At 42.5% G+C, this 25,149-nt stretch overlaps 1 protein-coding gene, 2 non-coding genes and 1 pseudogene across 4 annotated transcripts in view; 1 reads left to right on the top strand and 3 right to left on the bottom strand.

Moving 5' to 3' along the window:
* Nucleotides 1–7,474: 7,474 nt before the first annotated feature.
* LOC122541607 (zinc finger protein 271-like) overlaps nt 7,475–25,149 on the top strand; it is an 81,434-nt gene continuing 63,759 nt past the window's right edge. Inside the window, exon 1 of one of the 2 annotated variants that reach the window (XM_043678479.1) lies at nt 7,475–8,948. In XM_043678479.1, coding sequence (XP_043534414.1) covers nt 8,201–8,948 — 748 coding nt within the window. In that variant the 5' untranslated portion in view covers nt 7,475–8,200. Of the gene's footprint in view, nt 9,007–25,149 lie in introns of both variants that reach the window. The other variant, XM_043678480.1, reaches the window with a different exon arrangement.
* LOC122541668 lies at nt 20,567–20,732 on the bottom strand. Its single transcript, XR_006309643.1, has one exon. It is a non-coding gene; the product is annotated as a U1 spliceosomal RNA (small nuclear RNA).
* Nucleotides 22,596–22,736, bottom strand: LOC122541663 (annotated as a pseudogene).
* Nucleotides 24,731–24,896, bottom strand: LOC122541667. Its single transcript, XR_006309642.1, has one exon. It is a non-coding gene; the product is annotated as a U1 spliceosomal RNA (small nuclear RNA).

The following is a 25,149-nucleotide window of genomic DNA, read 5'->3' as shown; positions in this document are numbered from 1 at the left end:
CTACAGGACAATTTAACATGGCCAGTCCACCCCAGCTGCAATTCTTTGGACTGTGAGAGGAAACCGGAGCACCCGGAGGAGACCCACGCAGACAAGGGGAGAATGTGCAAACTCCACAGTCACCCAAGGCTGGAATTGAACCAGAGTCCCTAGCACTGTGAGGCAGCGGTGCTAACATCTATGATGTACCTTTGTAGATTAATTTCATCCAGAGATAAATTTGGCAATCTCCTCGAGTGGAGATCGTTTTGCATGTGGCCTAAATCTATAGCAAGTAATATTAATTGAAACCTAGGAATGATTTAAAGTCTCTCCCATTTGAGATTTCAGGGTAGCAATAAATTCAACTGGATAAGTTAAACTTGCTGGGTGTAAAGACAGTAGAACCATAAAACAATATCACCTTTGAATTGAGGTACAGTTAATGAGCAGGAGGAGATGACTAAAGGTTTCCTCAAAGTGGCGATTTCAGGAAGATGTGAATTGAGAAGAGAGAGATAACTATGCAGAGATTTAAGGAGGGAATTCATGAGTATGAACTCTGAATGCTGAAGACACAATGGGGAAGTGAGGAAAGTGGCATGGATGAACTAAACTTTAGAGTTGGAGGAACGTAGAGATCTCAGAAAGAGCTGGGGCTGAAGGTGACAGAGATTGGGAGTGAGGCCATGCAGCAATTTGTACTGGAGCATAAGAATTTTACATTAAAGGTACCGGGAACTGATGATGTGACTGTTAAGCCTCAGAAATTGGAGCTGAGGGGAACTGAATCGCTGTAGGTGGGAACTGTGAGCAAGGCCGGGAAGTCAGATATCAAGTCGAGGGACACACACAGTGCGACTCACCTCACTTGCCAAGTTACAGAATCATTCTTGAGCACCCAGTCAATCACTTCCTGTTATTTCTTCTCTGCCCGTTTCCCTTTTAACTCCCAACGTGTTCCTCCCGCCTGTTCATGTGCTGATCCCACCACTGCACATCATCCATGCCTTGAATGCTGTGGTCTGCCTCTTCTGATCTGCTGTCAAACACATCCTAGGATATCCATCCCACATTGATGTTTTCTGTTTGAAATACTCTGAAGATGAAGAATGCTATTCCCACACAAGAAATCTGTCAAACATTTACCAGGGGTACTGAGACAGCAGCTGCAACAAGTGAGGTTTTATTCAGATGGAACAATGACAAATTTAAATCTCAACCTGATCTGCTGCTCAAAGTCACCTCCATTTCCCAGGTCAGTTTCCCAAATTTCAGGAAATTCATGTTGCTCCAAAAATATTTGTGATGTGGAGGTGCGGGTGTCGGACTGGGGTGGACAAAGTTAAAAATCACAACACCAGGTTATAGTCCAACAGGTTATTTGGAAACACTCGCTTTCGGAGCATACCTGATGAACAGCGGAGCTCTGAAAGCTAGTACTTCGAAATCAACCTGTTGAACTATAACCTGGTGTTGTGTGATTTTTAACAGAAATATTTGGATTGACTGTGAGAGACGTCAATCAGAGAGCCCACCCACTCTGCACATTGTCTCCTCTTCCTCTTCCAGAGCTGGTTCACTTCCTATAGGGACTGAAAACCAAGTGAGGAAATGGTGAGTGAAGGAGCAGCTTTTATACAAATTGTATCCCATAATATCCACACCAATCTTCAGGCAGTCGGACTATCCTGTGGGTAATCAGGGGTGGAAATGTCCCTTATGCTGTGTGAGAAGATCCAGCTGAGAGAGCTGTTTACTCGGTGCTTTGTGCTGAACTGTGTGACTGGAGCTGTGTGTTGGATATTGAATGTGTTTATTTGAAGCATTTCCCTCTGATTTCCAGGCTGAGTTTTATTGATGGTTCATTACTGAATATGTGAAGGTGAGGTTTCATTATCTGGGAGATGCAGGGGTCTGAGGATTCTTATTGATTTCCTGTTTTTGAGATGTGTGTGTCGGGAGCTGGTTATTATCCAGTGGATTCTGAATGATCAGTTCTCTATGCGTGTTAGGATCTGTGTGGAGACATAGAGCCATACAGCACAGAAACAGAACTTTCGGTCCAAACAGTCCATGTCAACTATAATCCCAAACTAAGCTAGTCCCACCTTCCTGCGCTTGACCCAAACAATTCTTATTCATGTACTTATCTAAATACCTTTTCAACGTTGTTACTGTGCTTGCATTCACCACTTCCTCAGGAAATTAATTCCACACATGAACCACTCTGTGTAAAAAAAAAATGCCGCCATGTCTTTTCTAAATCTTTCTCCGCTCACTTTAAAAGTACGTCTCCTCGTCTTGAAATTGACCCGAGAGAAAGGGCACCTGACATTAAACCTATCTATACCCCTTATGATTTTATAAACATCTATAAGGTCACCCCTCAACCTCCTATATGCTCCAGTGAAAGAAGTCCCAGCCTATCCAGCCTCTTCTTGTTTCTCAAACCCTCCATTCCCCCCATCCTGGTAAATCTTTTCTGACCTCTCTCCAGTTTAATAATATACTTCCTATAATAGGGCAACCAGAACTGGACACAGTTCTCCAGAAGAGGCCTCACCAACATCCTGTACAACCTCAACATCCCTTTCCAACTCTTATACTCAATGGTATGAGCAATAAATCCACCCTGTCTATATGTGATGTAAACTTCAAAGAATTACATACCTGAACCTCTCGGTCTGACTGTTCTACAACACTATCCAAGGCCCACTTTTGAATTGTATAAGTCCTGCCCTTGCTTGTTTTACCAAAATGCAATACCTTGACCTAATTAATCAAGAACTCTTTGTAATCTTAGATAACCTTTCTTCACTGTCCACTATACCACTAATTTTGGTGTCATCTGCAAAATTACTGACCATGCCTCCTATATTCCCATCCAAATCAGATATATAAATGACAAACAAAAAAAGGGAACCAACATTGATCCCTGTGGAACACTGCTGGGAACAGGCCTCCAATCCAAGAAACAACCCTCCACCATCACTCTCTGTCTCCTGCCATTAGGCTAATTTTGTATTCAGTTGGCAAGCTCTCCCTGAGTCCCATGATATTTAACTTTATAATTAGTGTGGAACCTTGTCAAAAACTTTATTAATGTTCAAGAAAACAATATCTACCACTCTGCCCTCATTAATCTTCTTGGTTGCTTCCTCAAAAAACTCAATCAAGTTTGTGAGACACAATTTCCCTCACACAAAATCATGAAAACTATCTCTAATCATTCCTTGCCTTTCCAAATGCATGTAAATCTTATCTTTCAGAATCACCTCCAACAAATGACCCACCAATTAAGTCACAAGTCTGTAGTTCCCATGCTTCTCTGTACATCCCTCTTAAACAAAGGCACAACATTAGCCACTGTTGAGTTATCCGGCACCTCACCCGTAGTTATAGATGATACAAATATTGCTGCAAGGGGCCCTACAATTTCTTCCTTAACTTCCCAGAACATCCTGAAATACACTAGATCATGCTCCAGAGATTTATCTACCTTTTTATTTTCTAATACCTCCAGCATTTCCTCTTCTGTAACGTGAGCTGTTTTCAAAACATCAGTATTTATTTCCAAGCTGTCAAATGTTCATTTCTTTCTCCACAATAAAAACTGAAACAAAATATTCATTATATATCTCCCACTTCTGAGGTTGAACACAAAGATCTTTGATCTTTAAGGGGCCCTACTCTCTCACTAGTTGCTCTCTTATTCTTTAGTGTAAATATACAATCTCTTTGGATTATCCATAACCTAAAATGCGAAGGCTATCTCATATCCACTCTTTGCCTTCCTGATCTCCTTCTTTATAAGCCCCTACACTATACTGTTCAAGAGGTTCACTTGAACCCAGTTGGCCAAATCTAACATATGATTCTTTTTTTTTCTTGTCGAGAACCTCAATGTCTTTATTCATCCATTGTTCTCTAATCCCACCAATTTTACCTTTCACTCCAACAGGAACATAATGAACTCTCATTATCACACATATCAGACTTCACTTCACCTGCGAACAGTCTACTCCAACCAACTTTTTAAAGTTTTTGTCTCATACCATTAAAATTTACCTTGCTCCAATTAAAAACTTTAACTGTTATGGAAGGCTTATCCTTTTCCATAACTATTTTAAAACAAATAGAATTATGAATATTAAACTAAAAGTGTTCCCCTAATATTACTTCAGCCACTTGCCCTGCTTTATTATGCAAGAGAAGGTAAAGTTTTGTTCCTTCTCTAGCATGTAGTCCCAGTCAATGTTTGGAAAATTAAAATCACCTTCTATTTCAATCTTATTATTCCCACATATATCTGTGACCTCTTCACATATTTGTTCCTCAATTTCCCTCTGACTATTAGTGGGTCTACGGTACAGTCCCATCAAGGTGATCATTCCTTTCTTATTTCTAATTTCAACCCATGGATGATTTTTCAGAAATATCTTCTCTAGTTACAGCAATAATGTTTTCCTTAATCAAAAACACTACTTCCCCCTGCTCTTTTGCCTCCCTTTCCATATAGCATCTGAAACCTGGAACATTGAGCTGCCAGTCCTGTCCAGCCCTCAGCCAAGTTTTTGTAATAGCTATGACGTCCTAATCCGATGTTCCCAAACATGCCCTGAGTTTATCAACCTTACCTGTAAAACTTTTTGCATTGAAATAAATGTAGTTTCATTCTTCAGAATTACTTCATTTTCTGACTTGCTTTTGTCTGTCTTTTCTGATTAACTTGTTCTTTTCAGGTTCAGAACGATCCTCATCTGTCTCTGCTACTTAGGATCCCACCACACATCCTCTCTAATAGTTTACAGTCTCCCGTAATAGAACTGGCAGATCTCCCCACCAGAATGTCAGTCCCTTTCCAGAACAGGCAAAATCCATCCTTTTTGAACAGGCCTTTTCTGCCCCAGAAGAGATCCCAATAATCCAAGAAAAATCATGAGAGGCATAGATAGGATGAACAGCCAGGGTCTTTATACCATGGGAAAGCAGTCCCAAACTCGACGGCATAGGTTTAGGGTGAGAGGGGAAAGATTTAAAAGGGACCTAAGGGGCAATGTTTTTATGCTGAGTGTGGTGTGTATGGAATGAACTGCCAGAGGAGCTGGTGGAGGCTGATAATATTACAACACTTAAAAGGCATCTGGTTGGGTGAATGAATAGAGAGATATGGGCAACATGCTAGCAAATGCGACTAGTTTAATTTAGGATATCACGTTGGCCGAAGAATGTGTTTCTGTGCTGTACACCTCTACAACTCTAACCTGAATCCCTGAACAATATAACACCTCTTCAGCCATTGTTTTATCTTCTTTAACCTTTTATTCCTTCCCTCATTCAAGCTTGACACTGGGACTAACCCAGAGATGACTACTTTTGAGGTTAGGTTTTTTTAATCTTCTACCTAACCTGTTATTTTCATTCTGTAAAGCCTTCATCTTGCATGTTGCTTTTCTCCAAGTGCTTGTTGCACTATTCTTTAAGACATCCTGCCACCCTGTTTCTGTTACCTTCTCAGAAAATAATTTTTTTTAAAAATTATGGAGAGCCTTTTAAATCCAACAAAAATTCAAACTGATTTACAGAAAATGAAGTACTTTTGAACTGGTCATAGTTGTAATGTAGGAAATGTGGCAACCAAGGTGTGCACAGCAAGATCCCACTAACAGCAATGTGATAATGACTGGATAGTCTCATACTTCTTGGTGTTGATTGAGGGATGAACATTGAGCTAGGAGTCCAGGGATAACTGCCATGTTCCTTTTCAAAACAACAGTGTGTGGGATCTTTTCCCATCACTTTTACACTGAGAGAAGGAACCTCATTTGAGATTTCACCTGAAAGATGGTTCCCCTGACATTTCAGCTCTGCCAAACTCCTTTTGTGTTGAGCTATTTTATGATGGTGTCTGATTCTATGAAGAGTTCTCTGTCACCATCCCTGGCTCTAACTGTCATTTCCTAAAGTGGGTCAAGAGCACGGTCATCAACATAGTGGTTCGAGCCAGATGTTGGCCTTTCCCAAAAGCCTGTGCTTGGATTTGATAGTTTTGTCTTATGCTATGTCTGATATCTGAATTTGAGATGTACAGACTGAGCAAGTGCAGTGTATCTAACCTCCCAGGATAGATCAGAACTTTTCAGTCAGCTATATTGAAACAATATTTTGCTCAGCTTCTCACATGACCTAGTGAGGCTTGAGAAGATTTGTAAGCTCGCACTACCTACCTAGTATGTTTTATTCAAATAACTTTGGAAAGCAGCAGATAAGATTTCACAATCCCCATTGAATAAATTTCTCCTGAGCTTTTTTTTAATATGGAATACATAATCTAAGGGTAAAACTGGTCCATGCCAGAATTACTTGAGCTAATAGTGAATTGAGAACCTGTTTTACACTCCACCTGACTGTCTTGCCATTACCCTCACCGTGCTTGGGAAGATGGGGGTCTGGGCAGAGGAGAGAAAGTAGCCTCATTATTAGCTCTTGGTCACTATGTGGTGTCCCTGTTAGAAACAGTGAGTGTATGACTGTCAACTGAGGAAAAAGAAAGGACTTGCATCTGATCCCACATCACAGGGGAACAGCAAACTGGCACTCACTATGGCACTCACTCAGGTTTTAACTGGAGAGTCAGCTTCTTCAACAAAGGAAAAGAGGGAGTTAAATTATATCATGTTCTTTTCCTATTGCTTTGATCCCAGCTGGAGCTTATATTTATCTGTTGAGAACCCAGAATGAAAACCTGGCTCAATGTATTATAAGTTTCATTTTTGTAGTTGGCTACTGTGGTGGCCGAAGCATGTACCAATTACGCTGCAAATGTTCAAGTTGTAGAGTCATACTGCACGGAAACAGACCCTTCAGTCCAAGTTGCCCCACTGACTAGACATCCCAATCTGACCTAGTCCCATTTGCCAGTATTTGACCTATATCCCTCTAAACCTTTCCTATTCATGTACCCATCCAGATGCCGTCTAAATATTGTAATTGTACCAGCCTCCACCATTTCCTCTGGAAGCTCATTCCATGCACTTACCACCCTCTGCATGAAAACATTGCCCCATAGGTCTCTTTTATATCTTTCCCTTCTCACCCTAAACCTATGCTCTCTAGTTCTGGACTCCCCCACCCGAGGAAAAAGACTTTGTCCTTTAACAAAAGGACATAAATTGTTTTACACAAAAGAGGAATAAACAAATAAAGCTACATGTAGAGACATTTATGAAAGTTCCAAACATAAACAGTGAAATAAAATGGCAACCTATTCCCAGCAATATTCTTTACAGATATTCAAGCCCTTAGAAACATCATTTCTTACTTACTTCTTTAATTTCTTCCTCAAATGATTCTTCCCAGTTTTTTTAAGATCAGTTGGTATGAACTTTTTTCAATTCTGATGGCCTAAATATCTTTTTTTTGTAGCTCTGACAATGTGAAAAGATATATATAAGCACTCAGTACTTAGAGGCTTCATAAACTAAAAGCCTATTGCTAAGGTGACTGAGCTGAAAAGTTAAATGTTCTGCTCCAAAGTCAAATCTAAACCTCTGATCTTTTTCTTCTCTGTCCATCATAAACTTAGCAGTGTGAACCTTTAATCAAATAAAACCACACAGGTCCTTTTGGCATTTGCCTTTTTGAAAATTGTATCTTGAATTCACTGTCTCTAATGATTTTCTCGCCTGAATCTTCTAACAGAATTGAAACCAACACACATGACTCTAGATATCCTAATCCCAAATTATAGTAATATATGTTATATACTTTTTATCAGGTGTTTTACAGAAGGATTGCATGGTATTAACAGAAAGGATAGACACCGCAGATAGATCCTCAGCATATCCCAGGAACAACTGCAGAACTGTGGGAAGACATCCAGTCCCTTCACAGCATTGCTCAGAGAAAGTTGAGCAGTGAAACCATCATCTGGAGATCAGTCAGGTCAGGGGAGCTTTGACATATCATCAGATCTGAAACTGGTCAGTGGTGTGGAGCCTTCCATCAGAACCAACCTTTCTGAAGGTTCAGCTGTGGGTGGTCGTTCAGTGTGAGACCGGGAAGAAGTGTGAGTGGCTTTAAGTGTTCAATCATTCATCGAGCCTCATGAACCACTGATTCATTCCTACTGTTTAAGTGAAAGGAGAGTTCCTCAGGCTCAGATCTCCAAACTCACAAAGTACATCTGTTGCACAATTGTTAATACGAGGGCAGCTACATGGAATATGAACCCTTCAAGTGTGAAATGTGTGACAAATCTTTTGAGGCCTCTTCAACTCTTCTGAGACATCAACGAAATCACACAGGGCAGAAACCCTTCAGATGTGGCATTTGCGAGATGACTTTCACCCAATCCTCTGATCTCCTGACACACCAGAGAATTCACACAGGGGAGAAACCATTTATTTGTGAAGTGTGTGACCAATCATTCTCCCGCTCATCAACCCTCCGTGCACATCAACGTGTCCACACAGGAGAGAGGCCATTCACATGTGAGGTGTGTGATAAATCATTCTCGCACTCATCAACTCTGCGCACACATCAGCACATTCACACAGGGCTGAAACCATTCACTTGCGAGGTGTGTGAGCAGTCTTTCTCACGTTCATCAACCCTTCGAACACATCTACGTATTCACACTGGGGAGAAACCATTCACATGCGAGGTGTGTGACAAATCGTTTTCACACTTATCAACTCTTCGGATCCACCAGCGCGTTCATACAGGGGAGAAACCATTCGTGTGTGTGGTGTGTGACAAATCATTCTCACACTTATCAACCCTCTGTACACACCAACGGATTCACACAGGGGAGAAGCCATTCACCTGCAAGGTATGTGACAAATCATTCTCAGACTTAGCAGGCCTCCATGTTCATCAGCGGATTCACACAGGAGAGAAATCATTCACGTGTGAAGTGTGTGATAAATCATTCTCACAATCATCAAGCCTCCGCAGACATCAACGCATTCACACAAGGGAGAAGCTATTCACATCCAATGTGTGCGACAAGTCATTCTCAAGGTCATGGAATCTCCTGCTCCAATAAAGGATCCTCAAAAGGGATTAAACCTTCATCCAATTTCTCAAAGCACCATACTATTTGCATAGGAGAGAAACTATTCATGTTTGAAATATTTGATGAAACTTTCATTCAGTCAATGTATCACCTGGTCTGTCACCATGCCCACAAAAAGAAGAAACTCTTATTATATGAGAATTCTGTAATAAAGCTTTTATGCAATTGCTGGAGCTCCTGGATCATCAGCACACCAACATAGGAGATACTGACAGATGTGAAGGCAGTTCAGTGATTTTATTGGGTTTGTGAACTAGCTCACTAAGTCTTAGCCCAATCTGCCCTCATAAGTGTTTACCTGTACACAGTCTCACTGTGCAGGATGTTCAGTGGGACTGGACACAGAACAAGAAGCAGCTTTCACTCCCAACAAACAACTAGTGATGACATCACCAGTGCTGAGGGATTATGATATCAACAATGGAGTCACCCTGCAGTGTGATGTCAGTGAAACAGGACTTGGAGTAACCCCCATGCAGTGAGGACAACCCGTTGTGTTTGTATCCAGAGTGTTTACACAAATTGAACAACACTACACAGATTAAAAAAAGAGAGACTGGATATTATCTTTGCTTGTGAGCTGCTCAACCAGCACCCGTTAAGGAGAGAGAAAATGATGGTAGAGTCTGACCACAAGGCAATTCAGAGCATCTTTCTCAAATCACCTGCATTTGCTTTAAAGCAGTTACAAAATATGCCAATTCATTTAGAGGCATGTAACTGGGAAGTGAAGTACAAGCAAGGGAAGCAGATGTACATCAGTAACATGCTGAGAGCTACACTCTCTCTGAAGTTGATGCTGATGCAGTGTGTGAAATATTTCAGATTTAACCAGAAGCAACAGCCCAACATGCTGTGGAAACCAGCAATCCAGCAGAGACATTGAATCTGACAGATAATATCACACAGAAATAACGCACATCTTCAAAGGCTACAGAGATGAAGTGATTGCCCAAGATGGCAGAATATTATTGCCATTACAACAACATGGCTAAGGGATGGATGGGATTGGTAGCTTACTGTGTCAGGGTACATGTGCTTTATGTGGGACAGAGGTGGGGGAAAGAGGGGAAAAGGAGGTTCAATTTTTGATTAACATGAGTATCACAGCAGTAATCAGAGATGAAATTGCAGAAGAATCATCCAGTGAGGCTTTGTGTGTGGAGCGATGAAATAAGAAGCGGATGGTGACGTTATTGGGGTTATACTATAGCCCTCAAAAAGTCAACAGGAATTCGAGGAACAAATATGCAGGGATATTAGGGAGACTTGCAGGAGCAAAAGGTTTGTCATCGTCGGGGATTTTAATTTTCTTAACATAGATTGGGACTGCCATAGCATTAAGGGCTTCGATGGAGTGGAATTTGTTAAGTGCTTTTAGGAAATTTTCCTCAAGCAGAATATGGAGGGTCCTACTCGGGAAGGGTTGAAGAATGTGAATCTCCGATACCTGCAGTCCTCACTTTCTCCTGTGCAGGAAGAGGCAAAACTTGATCTACTCTTGGGAAATAGAGCAGGACAGGTGACTGAGGTTACAGTAGGGGAGCACTTTGGAACCAGTGATCATAGTTCTACTAATTTTAAGATAGTTATGGAGATGGAAAAAAACTGGTCCGCAGGTTTAAGTTCTAAATTGGGGCAAGGCGAATTTTGATGGAATTAGACAGGAGCTTGCAGGACTTTGATTGGAGTAGTTTGTTTGCAGCAAAGGGACCTCCGGCAAGTGGGATGCCTTTAAAAGTGAGATAGCTAGAGTTCAAGGTCTGTACGTTCCTGTGAGGATGAAAGGCAAGGTTGACAGGGATAGAGAACCCTGGATGACAAGAGATATTGAGGCTTTGCCAGAAAAAAGAAGGCATAGCTCAGATACACTTAGCTCAGGTGCAGCATGGTGGCTCAGTGGTTAGCATAAAAATTTTAGTGTCATCTGCAAACTTACTAATCATACCTTGGACATGGATGAGAATGTCCAAGGTATGATTATTAAGTTTGCAGATGACACTAAAATAGGCAGTATCTTGGACAGTGAGGAAGGTTATCAGAAATTGCAGCAGGACCTTGATCCAAATAGAGTTTAATATAGATAAGTGTGAGATCTTTGGAAAGTCAAATCAAGGTTGGAGTTTCATGGTGAATGGTAGGGCCTGAAGGAATGTAGTGGAACAGACGGATCTTGGAGTTCGAGTGCACGGTTCCCTGAAATTGGAGTGAAAGATAGACAGGGCAGTGAAGAAGGCTTTTAGCGCACTAGCCTTCATCAGTCAGAGCTCTGCGTATCGAAGCTGAGAAGTTATGTTGCAGTTGTACAGGATGTTCGTGAGGCCGTACTTAGAGTATTGTATTCAGTTTTGGTCACCTTGCTCTAGGAAGGATGTTATTAAACTGGAAAGAGTGCAGAAACAATTTACAATGATGTTGCCAGGACTCAAGAGTCTGAGTTTTAGACAGGGGCTGGGCAAGCTAGGACTTTTTTCTCTAGAGTGCAGGAGACTGAGGGGGGAATCTTAGAGAAGTGTATAAGATCATAAGAGGCATGGATACACTCAGTCTTTTTTCCCAGAGTTGGGGAATCGAGGACGAGAGGGCATCAGCTTAAGGTTAAAGGGAAAAGAATAAAAGGGAACCTGAGGGGCAATGTTTTTACAGAGGGTGGTATGCATATGAAATGAGATGCCAATGGAAGTGGTTGAGATGGGTACATTAACAATATTTAAAAGACATTTGGACAAATTCATGGATAGGAAAAGTGGTTAGCACTGCTGCCTCACAGCACCAGAGACCTGTGTTCAATTCCCACCTCAGGCGACTGACTGTGTGGAGTTTGCACATTCTCCCCATGTTTGCGTGGGATTCCTCCGGGTGCTCCAGTTTCCTCCCACAGTCAAAAAATGTGCAGGTTAGGTGAATTGGCCATGCTAATTTGCCCGTAGTGTTAGGTGCAAGGGTAAATGAAGGGGAATGGGTCTGGGTGGGTGCACTTTGGCGAGTCGGTGTGGACTTGTTGGGCCGAAGGGCCTGTTTCCACACTGTAAGTAATCTAATCTAATCTAAGTAATCTAATCTAATCTAATTATATGGGTTTAGTGCAGGGAAATGGGGTTAGCATAGATGGATATTTTGGTTGGCATGGACCAGTCTGGGCCAAAGGGTTGTTTCCATGCTGTAGGACTCTATAACTCTATGACCATTAGCCCTAAAGAGATGAGAAAAGAGATGCTGAAACATATCCCAAACAAAGAATCAAGGACTCGAGTCCAGTCTGAGAAAGGTCACAGAAGTGCTGTACTGGCTAAACATGAGTAAAGAAATGAAGGACCACATCAGCCAGTGCAGTGCTTGTAATGAATATCAAACTCAAGAAGATAAAGAGCTGCTCATGACTCATGACATTTCAAACAGCTCATAGATGAAGCTTCGAGTAGACCTCTTCACTCTCACTGGAACTGATTATCTCATCACAGTCGACTACAGTGAAGAATTCAGACACTTCCGGAATGACTGAAAAATTCAGAACCACACATCTTTTCCACACTACCCCCAGTCAAATGGAAAGGCTGAGGCAGTGGTAGCAATTGCTAAAATAATGATCAAAAAGTTTAAAAGCCCAGTTAGCAGACCTAATGAAGGCATGGAAAGTTGAACAAGCTAGCTACCAATATCATGTTGTGGCCAGACTGTTCTTCCAACAGTACAAACTTATTGAAGCCACAACTTGTAACAGCCGAGAGTGATGTGGTCAAAGTAAAATGACAGAAATTCAAATGTCACTTTGATCAAGTTTCCAAATCACTTCCAGAAGAAATGGTCAGAATGTAAACATTCAACACACTACACAGAAGTCAGCTCAGTTTGGCAACCAGAGACCTGTGTGGAGAAGTTTCACCTTTGGGTGTACATGATGAAAATGAATGGCCAGATCTGTTGTCTCACCTGCAGATATTTATGTGTCCATCTGAATAACTGCTCCTTCACTGTAGTCAGCTGATGAGGTAGGTTTGATTTCACCAACCGTAAAAAGAACTGAATGCCCATCAGTACAGAGGTCAACCCTTTTCCAACACATGTACAACAACAATATCTTCCCATGGCAATAACGTTCCCCAGAGAGACTGAAGGATTTAGGTTCAAAATACATGCATACAAATAGTTTAAAAAGTGCTGATCAGAAAAACTGACTGGTGACTGCAGTTTTTAACCAAGCTTATTTGCAAGCCTAACATGATCAATTTCCTTCACAAGAATGTGAAGCTGCTGATGAGAATTGCACACAAATAAAAAATGGAATCATGTGGATTCCTGCTTTAATACAATCACAAATGTTATTGTGAGATCTGATAGGTAAAACCTCAATCAGATAAAAGAAACACTAGGCCCCAAGTCTTAATGTCTTGTTTGAAATGGTACCCTGAATAATCAGATTGACCAACATGACTGCTCCCTAATGCTAATTCTCAAGAATAAATTTAAGATTGTTTTTAGGAATTAAATGGGCATCATCATTACAGCCCAACACCGGCATCTCCAAATCATCATTACAATAGGTTGTCCTCTTCGCTTAATCTAGGACAATATTTTGGTGCTCTATTATTTATTGAATGACTATTACCACGCAACCTCTTAAATACAGAATGCCAAAAATTTATTATGAATAGTTCAACAAAACATGAATAATTTGGATATTTGTTGAATTCAGTCAGATTTACTTCAAATTCATTGTGAACCCATTATCCCACTCTCTTGGGGACCAAGGTTTAGTTTAACTTAGCTTGAAGTTTGACAGATATCCTTACCTCCTTGTGTTTTGTTTGTAACAAGTAATGTCTAAATTAGCTGTTTTTCCTTTTTGTTTAGCTTTGCAATTTATGATGTACATAACCACTAAGTTGCATGCTTTGTTAAAATTAAATTGTGTGATTACTTAAAATCTAAATCGTCTCATCTTGTTATCTGCATGAAGGCACTCAATGAATCTAGAAAAGTTTGATAGAGATTTCTAGTGTGGGAATAGCATTCTTCATCCTCAAAGGCTTTCAAACTGACATCAGTGTGGGATGTGTATCCTCGGATGTGTGTGACAGCAGATCAGAAGAGGAAGACCCACAGCATCCAAGGCAGTGATGAGCTACAGTAGTGGGATCAGTACATGCCCAGCAGAAAGGTACACAGAACTTAGGGGCACAAAACAGTTGGAGGCACAAATAAGAAAGAGGTCTTATTTTCTTTTCTGTTTATTCTGTCTTTCCTACTTTGCTCTCTCTTCCACTTCATTGTTTTTTCCACGTCTTCTCCATCAGCAATCCTCTTCCTCTTTGCTACTCTCTCTCCCTTTGCTATCTCTCCTCATCTGGCATTATGCAGAGCGTGTGCATTATTTTAAACTCTATCACAAAGGAAATCAAAGCAGAAAGTCTGTGCAGTAATGTTATTTTGACTGTTTTGATTATCTTACAACTATTTCACCTGCTTATGTGTCACAAATTAAAGTTATCTATAATCAACTAAATTACTGAAATAATTGCTGGCCACATCATGTAGACAGGAGTCATAGTGACTTTGTATAGAAGGATGCCTCAATGGTTTTATTACCTGGTCCCAATTTCCTATCTTTTCCCAATACTCATGCATTTCATTTCTATCCAAATAATCATTCAATGCACTGCTGAATGCGTCAGTTGAACTTGCTCCACCACACTTCCAGGCCATTGCATTCCATACCTGAACTGTTCATTGCATGAGAAGGTTTATCGTAAGTTTAGTCTTGCTCCTTTTGCACATCATTTTAAATCCACACACCTTTTATCTTTATCCTTCACGAGTGAAAACAGCTTCTCCCTATTGACCTTGTCCAGTTTGCTCTCGATTTTGAAAGCCTTTATCAAATCTCCTGTCAGCCTTCTTCTTTCGAAGGAAAACAATCCCAACTTCTTCAATCTATCCTCATAGCTGAAGTTTCTCATTCCTGGAATCAGCATCAGCAACTTGAGACAGTCAGTATGATTGTCAGGGAGATATGGTCTGGCTAACCCCTGAAATCATGAAAAGGTTGCTATCAGTCATTTGACCACCTGATGACAACCCTTATCACACAGGAAGGCCCATTGCTAGTTTTGTGAGTTTACTTGTAGCAGCTCCGTGTACATATAGATGTGAACATTTATTCAATAAAGAAGCTTGATTACTCCACACATTTGTTCTGCAGCAGAGGAGCTTCTTCAGTCATTTTACAACATGGCTGTGTTCCATAAATGGTGGTTAGATGTTAGTGGAGGGGGTGGGCAGGGGGAGCCCCAAAGTCTGAGGAAATCTTTGTATGGCCCTGACGACAACTTTAATTCATGTTAATGGAATCATTGATCTGCAGTTGGAGTTGAATCAATAAGCTTGCTCTCTGAGTCAGATGGTTGTGAGTTCAATCCCACTCCAGGAGTGGAGCACAGATAATCTGTCTGACATTCCATTGCAATACTGAGGTGTGGAAGAGATTACAGAGGTAGGGAGGGGTGAGACCCATGCAGGGATTTGAAAACAAACTCAAAAACCTCACTAAAACAAACATGAGCTTTCCTAGGAAGATTGGGTAATGCCTCAGGTTTTATTCCTGACTCGCTATTAGAACTGTGTTTAAACAATAGAACTTTCCTGAGTGAATGAAAGCAGAATGGTCCATCAGCAGCACTGATTGAAGACAATCCCTTAAGATGTCCATTCCAGCTGACACCAGGGACTTCCACAGATTCAGGAACCCAGACACAAAGACAACATTGACACCTACATTGCAAGGGTTTTACAACCAAATAAAATCAACAAATTCAACTTTAGAAGAGCTGGAGGGATTTTTTAAGCTAACGGTAAGCAGCCATAGCTTTGGGATTTTTGCAGTCCTTTGATGAAGATACATATAGACTTATGCCAGTCAACAGGAAAGGAACATAAAACTAGATTGCCTTAGAGTAAAGAGTCAGTATTAATCCCAGAATGAAGAATTGGGATAAAAGTCTTAAGAGGTTATTTGAAGCTGACTATGTTTAAGCTCAGGTCCTTAAATAGCTCCAGGAAGAAGCTTTATACAGTTCCAGTTGTTAAATTAAAGTCACAAGTGGCTTAAACCTATCAAGGTGTTCAAGACAAGGACTGTGATGTTAGAACTGTACAAGTGGAATTGTTGTGTACTGGACTACGTGTTTATTTTAGGATCTTATACAAAAGATGTCGATCTTTTTAATCTATAAAAACTCATTTTGGGATTAATGGGATTATACCTTTCCTGTACATTTTTAAAAATCTTTGAATTTGTATTCTAAGTGGATAGTTTGGTTTATTTTGTTTTCTATTTTGTTAATAAGCTTTTTTATCATTAAAGAAAACTGTGTAGTGTTGTGTGCTTATCTTTCAGCGACAGATCACTGAAACCAAAACTAATCAAAATTTCATCTATCAATCTCAGTTTCAGTCTTGGACAATAATAACATTAGTTGGGATCACAACAATTAAAGTAATCAATTTAAACTGTCCACGGAATTCCACAGTTTGCTAATGAACTTTTTAAGTTGATTGGACAATGAGGGAATGACGATTTTGTGTGCATTGTATGTGGTGAGTTCATATTTATTACAGGTTGAAATAGCCTACATGGTACAGATGAAACCCCATCAACTAGTGGCATATTTGCACTTTCTCTTGGTGGAGGGGTGCTCCTGTGAATACTTAATTCATGGTTCATATATTTAGGAATACAATTTTTAGTTTTAGGATTATAACTTTTAGACTATCAATTATATAGTTCAGATTTGAAGGGAAAGAGCTGTATCTATAGGACAAAACACACATATTTTAAAATGCCTGATTCGGCACAGTTCGACTGTTGTATGGTGGTGCAAATATCTGAAGACGCATTTTGACAACACTTCCAAGGCAGAAGAAGAAAGACCCTACTTGTGCTGTCGGCTTTCTTTTCAGCAATGAACCAGATTTTTGTTTTATTTTTAGAAGTTAGGGATCTTAGGCCTTTGAGAGATAAGAAACTTTCACTATCTTCACTGCTTTGTGTTTAGCATGTTTAACATTTACTTCTGGAATTTGACTTAATTCACAAACACTAGTTAGTCATACCTTATTATGACAGGTACAAATAAGAACACATTATTGTAATTTAAGAATGTGGAATTTGCATATTTGAATCCAAAGAATTTAAGATCTCAAGATGCTCAAACCTTTGCACTATGCCCAAGCTATGCCTTCTTTTAAAGGTAGCCCATGTTGCTGCTAATCTTTGATTCCAGCCTATTCAACATAGATCCATTCTTATTGCACATTGGGAGTAACTTAATTCATCTTACTGTAGAATGTTCTTTATCCCTTTCCATAGCCATCACGAAACTTGAGGTACAAATGTTCTCTTATAGATATATAATCTGTTGGTCCACCTCATTCCCAAGAATGCTGCCTCTTCCCCAATTAGATTGAAAAAAGTTGGAGAAAATATTGGTGAAGAAAGTATTTCTAGGACTTCTTTCACATCTCTGCACTTTACACTACTACCATCCCAGTCTAGATCCCCATTCTAACTACTCAATAATTTTACTGCAAAGTTGTTCCTCCACAGCCTTTTCACTTTTTGGTGGTCTATAGATTACACCAAGCAAAGTTATTGCAACTTTTCTTTCTATATATTAGCTCTAGTCAAATAGAATGTGTCCTCTTGATATATCCTCTGTCTTTCCAGTCCAGCAAAACTCTCCTTACTTGGTACTATCAGTAAGGTGGAAATATTTAAAATATTTAAAAAAGTATTTAATATGCAGTCCTGTCACTGAGCCAGGTCTCCATTATGGATAAAATATTGCAGTTTGTCATTATCATCATTTTATTCATTGTGATGTGGCAGTGGTTGCCCATCCACATCTACCCTTATGAAGGTTGTGGTGAGTTGCCTTCCTGAATCATTGTTGTCTTTTTGGAAAAGGGACACCTACTCTGCAGTGTTCCTAGACTTTGACCCAAAGACAGTGAAGGAACAGTGATATATTTCCAAGCCGGGATAGTAGGTGGCTTGGAAGTGAACTTGCAGGTTCTGGTCATAAAGCCAGAGATGTACAGCATGGAAACAGGTCCTCCAGTCCAACTCATCCATGCTGACCAGATATCCTAAATTAATCTAGTCCCATTTGCCAACATTTAGCCCATATCCCTCTGAATCCTTCCTATTCATATACCCATCCAGATACTTTTTAAATGTAGCATTTGTACCAGCCTCCACCACTTTTTCTGGCAGCTCATTTCATATACACACACACACCATCCTCTGCATGAAGGAACTGCCCCTTAGGTCCTTTTTCAATCTGTCCCCTCTCATCTTAAACCCATACTGGGGAAACAAACCTTAGCTATTCACCCTATCTATGCCCCTCATGATTTTGTAAACCTCTAGAAGGCCACCCTTCAGCTTCTGTGCTTCATAGAAAATAGCCACAATCTATTCAGCCTCTGCCTATAGCTCAAATCATCCAACCCAGGCAACACCCTTGTATATCTTTCTGAATCCTTTCAAATTTAACAACATCTTTCCAAAGCAGGAAGACCAGAATTGAATGCAGTATTCCAAACATGGCCTAACCAATATCCTGTACAGCTGCAACATGACCTCCCAATTCCTATACTCAAGTCAACTGTCAATCTCAACAACCCATTTTGTTCATCTAAAATAACTCAGGAAGCACAGCTGGAAAGGAACATTGTTTATTGTTGCACACCACTACTTGTTGCATACATAAGCTAGTCCCAGCTGGAACAGATAGTTCTGCAGACCCACCCCTGAGTCTGCAGGTGATGAGTTTCAACTGAACAGGCCATTGCCTGTCAATGCCCAGAATGAGGAACCTGGACAGGTCACTGGTTGCTTGCTGTTTTGAGTCAAAATGTGCACTTTTATTTTTGTACTGTTGAGGCCACATGGTGGAGAATTCATGGTGTCTTTTTGAACACCTACATCACTCCAAGTTTGTCGCTTAACAGATCTCTGCTTGCAAATCATAGCTCATCCAAGCAGCTCTCAGCTGTTGGATCTCAGTTTTCCCAGGGATTTGGCAGATTAGAATGAATTCTAATTAGCGAAGAGATATCTAGTCTCTTTTGCTTTTTCTCCCCCGCCGCTGCTACCCCCCCAACCCCCGGCATGTTATCTTTTGATGCTATTGCTAAAGACACCACTTATATAACAGCACGGGAACATAACAAGGAGCAGAAATGAACAAATTCAACCTCTTGAGCCTGCTACACCACTTAATATGGCCATGGCTGATCTCATCTTGGCCTCAACTCCACTTTCCTGCTCACTTTCTGTAACTCTTCCGCCCACTGATTTAAAAATTAGTCTATTTCTTCAAATTTATTCATAGTCCTGGCATTTACCGCACTCTAGGATAATGAATTCCATCATTTCATGAAAAGATCATTGATGGAAGTAATTCCTTCTCACCATTCTTTCAAATCTGATATCTCTGATCCTCAATTTTATTTCATTCTCTCACTGGATGTCAGCATTGCTGGCTGGTCAGCATTTATCGCCCATCAGCATTGCTGGCTGACAAGCATTTATTACCCATCTCCAGTTGCCCTTGAGAAGGTGTTGGTAAGCTGCATCTTGAACTGCTGCAGTTCATGTGCTGGAGATAACCACACAATGCCCTGAGAGAGGTATTCCAGGATTTTGACCCAGTGACAGTGAAGGAATGACAATAAATTTCCAAGTCAGGATGATCAGTGCTTGGAAGAGAACTTGAAGGTGGTTGGAGTTCTCATGCATTGGCTGTTCTTTTCCTTCTGGATGGAAGTGATCATGGGTTTGGAAGTTCCTGCCTAAGGATATTGGGCAAATTTCTGTAGTGCATCTTCTGTAGATAGCTCACCCTGCTGCTACTCAGTACTGGGGGTGGGCGGACTGGCTGCTTATGACTGTAGTGCCAATCAAGTATGCAACTTTCTCCTGAGTGGTGTCTAGCTTCTTGAGTGTTGTTGGAGCTGTACACAACCAGACAAGTGGGGAGTATTCATCACTTCTTGACTTGTAGAGAGTGGACAGGCTTTGGGGAGTTACTTGTCTATTCGAGCTTCTGACCTGCTCTTATAGCCATTATCTTTATATGGTGAGTCCAGGTCAGTTCCAGTCAATGGTAATCGGAAGGATGTTGATCATGGGGAATCAGTGATGGTAACGCCATTGAATGTGAAAGAGTGGTGGTTAGATTGGCTGTTACGAGAGATGGTGATTAGCTGGCATTTGTGCGGCACGAATGTTACTTATCACTTGTCAGCCCATGTCACATAGTGAGAAACGCAGTTTTAGAGGGAGATGGACCATGTAGGTACAGGCCGGTGGATGTTTCTGTGGGCTGAAGAGTATGGTCCTCCTGCGTACTGCTCTTTGCTTAATTAACGAGAAGCAGCCCGGATATCAACGCTGCCACCTACTGGACACACACAAGTAAAATCTGTTCTTAGGCTGCAAGCCAGGGGAGAGCGCGAAAGCAGTCCCCCACTACCACAAATGTTGCAGTCGAGTATCCCGCATTTGAGGTCATCGCAGGCGTCGGCACACCCGAAGTGCAATGGGATAGCATCGTCCTGGGAGAACATTTTTTTTTAATTCAAAAATATACTTTATTCATAAAAATATTTTGATGATCTGTACAATTGGTCATGCCATATATACGTACACATTCCATTTCTTTGCGTACAGAGATCAAGTAATCATTCATATATACAGGTCTATACGTTTACTGTGCTATATTTAGCTGAGGTGTCAGCAGAGCCCAAATTACTGCGTGGGCCCCCTGTTCTTCTTAGGCAGGCAGATGTTACACGGTGGTCTTTCCTCACTGCGCCTTGGCGGCAGGCTGTCCCAAGCTTCAGCGCGTCCCTCAACATGTAGTCCTGGACCTTGGAATATGCCAGTCCACAACAATCAGTCGGGGTCAGCTCCTTCAGCTGGAAGATCATCAGGTTTCGGACCACCCACGCACAGCTTCATGCAGCCACACACAAAGGTGGCCATCAGGGTGAACGTGGCATTTGGTGTGTTTTTTCCCCTGTGGCCCAGAGCTTTGTACATTGAGTCCCTTCGGACCCGGTCCATCTTTGATCTCCATACAAAATGGAAGATGGCCCGGGTGACTGCAGCAGCACACGTTCTGGGAATAAGCCAGACCTGTGCCATATATAACACCACTGACAGTGACTCACACCTGATGACCAGGTTTTTTCCCGCGATGGAGAGCGACCGTAGCTTCCATCTGCCCAGTTTCTGCCTCACTTTGCTGATACGCTCCTCCCAAGACTTGGCGCACGCCCCAGCGCCCTCCCCGCTGTACCAAATACCCAGCACCTTCAGGTGGTCGGTCCTGACGGTGAACAGAATGGAGGATTGGTCGGCCCAGTTCCCAAAGAGCATAGCCTCGCTCTTGCCTTGGTTTACCCCAAGGCCCGTTCGAACTGGTCACAAATGTACATGAGTCTGCGCACGGACAGCGGATCCGAGCAGAAAAAGGCGACGTCATCCATGTACAGGAAGGCCTTGACCTGCAGGCCCCCGCTGCGAGGAATAGTCACCCCTCTCAGGCTCGCATCCTTCCTGATGGACTCGGCAAATGGCTCTATGCAGCACACAAACAAGGCAGGAGAGGGGGGGCAGCCCTGTCTGACTCCAGATCTGACTGGGAAGCTTTCTGATTCCCACCCATTGAATGAGACTGCACTGACAATGTTGGTGTAGAGCAGTCTGATCCAATTGTAGATTCCCTCCCCAAAGCCCATTTTGGAGAGAACATCTCTCATATACGTGTGTGATATCCTGTCAAAGGCTTTCTCCTGGTCCAGGCTGATCAGGCAAGTGTCCAACCCTCTGTCCTACACGTAGGCGATCATATCCCTGAGGAGTGCGAGACTGTAATACCTGTAGCTGCTGAGGTGCGGTATCCCACACTCCTGCAGGAACAGGACGTCGGCTTTAACGTTTGCCAGGATGGCCAGGGGTAGCTGTGTGCATCCCCGTGGTGACGGCAAACTGCTGGACCCTCCCAGGGCTGAGATAACTGTCCGGCTCCACGCTTAAGCTATTTCCCCACTCTGGTGTCTTCGGGTCAGGCCCAGGGTCCGCACAGTTCAGTTCTCCATCTGACAGCGGGGCTGTCACAGGACCGCTGCTCCCAGTTACCTCTCCTTTTACCTGGAGCAGGTGGTGAAGAATCAGTGGACAGAGCTGAATATAATCTATCGAATAAATTGTTGAAAGAGGCATTTGTGCAAAACTGGAATAGGCAGGCAGTAAATAGAGGGAAATGGAGCAAATGCGGGGGGGATATTTGGTTATTTGAAGGGCTTGTTCCTTTTATGAAAAGCTTTGAAGAGAGCGGTTTATTGCAAGATGAAGTAAGACGTGTGGCATATCTGTCAATTAGGGTGAAACCGAATTGAATATAGAAAGCCGTACGAAGCACAAGTTACCGGTATCTATTGAAAGATCTGTTTTTTGCTTGTATTTCAGGGGATAGCGCGAACGCAGTCCCCCACTACCACAAATTTTGCAGTCGAGTATCCCGCATTTGGGGACATCGCAGGCGTCAGCACACCCGAAGTGCAATGGGATAGCCTCGTCCTGGGAGAACCACTTTTTTTTAATTTCAAAATATACTTTATTCATAGAAATAAATCTTTGGTACTTGTACAATTTGTCATGTCGTTCATAAATATATACATTGCATGTCGTAAAGAACAGATTGAATTACTCGAATTTACAGTTATCCTATTTACAGTTCCCTTTATTAACCATCCAGTCTCTTATTATTTAGCTGTGGCTTCAGCGGAACCCACCTACTGAGTGGGTGCCCTGTTATACGATAGCAAAGGAAACTTCTTTAACCCCCAGTTTATGGGGTTACCATTGTCCATTTGACTGTCCTGTCTCTGGGGTAGCTGTCTGCATCCCCATGGTGAGCACGAACTGCTGGACCTTCGCTGGGCTGAGGTAGCTATCCAGCTCCTCACTGGGGTCATTTACCCGCTCTGGAGTCATTGAGCCAAGGCAAGGGTCCGCACCATCCAGTTCTGTGTCTGACAATGGGACTGTCAGAGGATCACAGCTCTCAGTTACCTGTAGTTGTGGGACAGTGGGTACCCCCTGGTTCTCACTGGGTGGAGGGTGGACTTCAGGGGGTCTGTTGTTTCCTGGTTGGGAGGAAATGCCCTCCTCTTTATCTACGGCGCTCTGTCTCTTCTTCTGGTGGTGATGACGTTCTTTGCACCCGTCTTCCCCATCCGAAGAGCTGTCCGTCCCTCCCTCGTGCAGCTGTCTTTTTCCCCTTTGCTGGGAAGCTTTGGGGGCCTGCCCGGATTTTCTCTTCCTGTTTTTAACAGGTATCCACTCCTCTGCCTGCTCGATTACCTCCTCCTCCATTGCTTCCATGTGCCCAGCTAGAGCTAGGATCAGCTGCTGTATCTCTCCGCTGGCTGCCGCCTCCTCTACTCCAGCCTGCTCTTCTTTCTGGGTGCCACCAGACTCTGTTTCCCTGCTATCTAGGTGGACGTTACTGGTCTTTGGGGGTCCACGGCTCGCATTGCCATCTCCAGCCATCTGTGCGTAAGTGGGGACCCCCGTCTTGGGCAGGTCTTGTACATGTGGCCCACCTCTCCGCACAGGTTGCAGCTCTTTTCTTCCTGACAGTCCTTAGTCAGGTGACCCTCCTGTTTGCAGTTCCTGCAGATGGTCACTTTGCAATCCGCCAGCACATGTCCCGACTTCCCGCAGGCTCGGCACACTTTTGGCTGCCCTGCATATGTCAGGTAGCCTCTGCTCCCTCCAATTGCGAAGCTCAAGGGTGGGTGGAGAATGTTCCCATTGTCATCGACCGTCAGAGTTACCCTGACCTGCCGCTTACTGGTCCAGATCCCAAAGGGGTCGATCACATCGGTGGCTTCTCCCACAACTTGGACGTACCTTCCCAGGAAGTTCAGGACATCAGCCGCTGGACCATAGGGGTTGTACATATGGATTGTAACAACCCGACTCCTCTGTGCAGGAAGCACACACAATGGGGTTGCCGACAAGATGGAGAACAGTGGCTCCCCTTCCTTCTCCTTGAAGACCTTCAGGAGCTGTTCGCACTGCTTCACATTTCTGAAGGTCACATCAAAGTAGCCTGCCCCAGGGAAATCCTGCAGGCAGTACACGACCGCTGCAGATAACCCACAGCATCCCAGCAATACCTTCTTAATAAACAGGATGCGATCCACCAGCATACGACCCTCTACCTTCTTCACAGTCACCCGGACTGTGTTTCGAACTCCCTGCCCAGGGCTGCGGACAGCTGATGAGGTCATAGCTCTGAGATTGGCTGGTCCTCCTTAGATATCGTGGTATCTCCCCTGCCAGGCATTTTGAGCAATACTGGAATAGGCAGGCAGTAAATAGAGGGAAATGGAGCAAATGCGGGGGGGATATTTGGTTATTTGAAGGGCTTGTTCCTTTTATGAAAAGCTTTGAAGAGAGCGGTTTATTGCAAGATGAAGTAAGACGTGCGGCATATCTGTCAATTAGGGTGAAACCGAATTGAATATAGAAAGCCGTACGAAGCACAAGTTACCGGTATCTTTCGAAAGATCTGTTTTTTGCTTGTATTTCAGGGGAGAGCGCGAACGCAGTCTCCCACTACCACAAATTTTGCAGTCGAGTATCCCGCATTTGGGGACATCGCAGGCCTCAGCACACCCGAAGTGCAATGGGATAGCCTCGTCCTGGGAGAAACTTTTTTTTTATTTCAAAAATATACTTTATTCATAAAATAATTTGATGGTCTGTACAATTGGTCATGCCATACATATGTAAACATGTACATACAGAGATCAAAACTTATCATTTTTATACAGGTCTGTACATTTTTTGATCATATGCCCATATAATTAGCTGAGGCGTCAGCAGAGCCCTAATGACTGCATGGGCCCCCTGTTCTTTGTTAGGCAGGCAGACTTTACACAGTGGTCTTTCCCCACTGCGCCTTGGCGGCAGCTGCCCCAAGCTTCAGCGCGTCCCTCAACACATA

Source organism: Chiloscyllium plagiosum, chromosome 37 (genome assembly GCF_004010195.1).
Source record: "Chiloscyllium plagiosum isolate BGI_BamShark_2017 chromosome 37, ASM401019v2, whole genome shotgun sequence".
NCBI classification, from domain to species: Eukaryota; Metazoa; Chordata; class Chondrichthyes; order Orectolobiformes; family Hemiscylliidae; genus Chiloscyllium; species Chiloscyllium plagiosum.
Note: the sequence above shows the minus strand (reverse complement) of the source record. Positions and strands in the feature narration are given on the sequence as shown.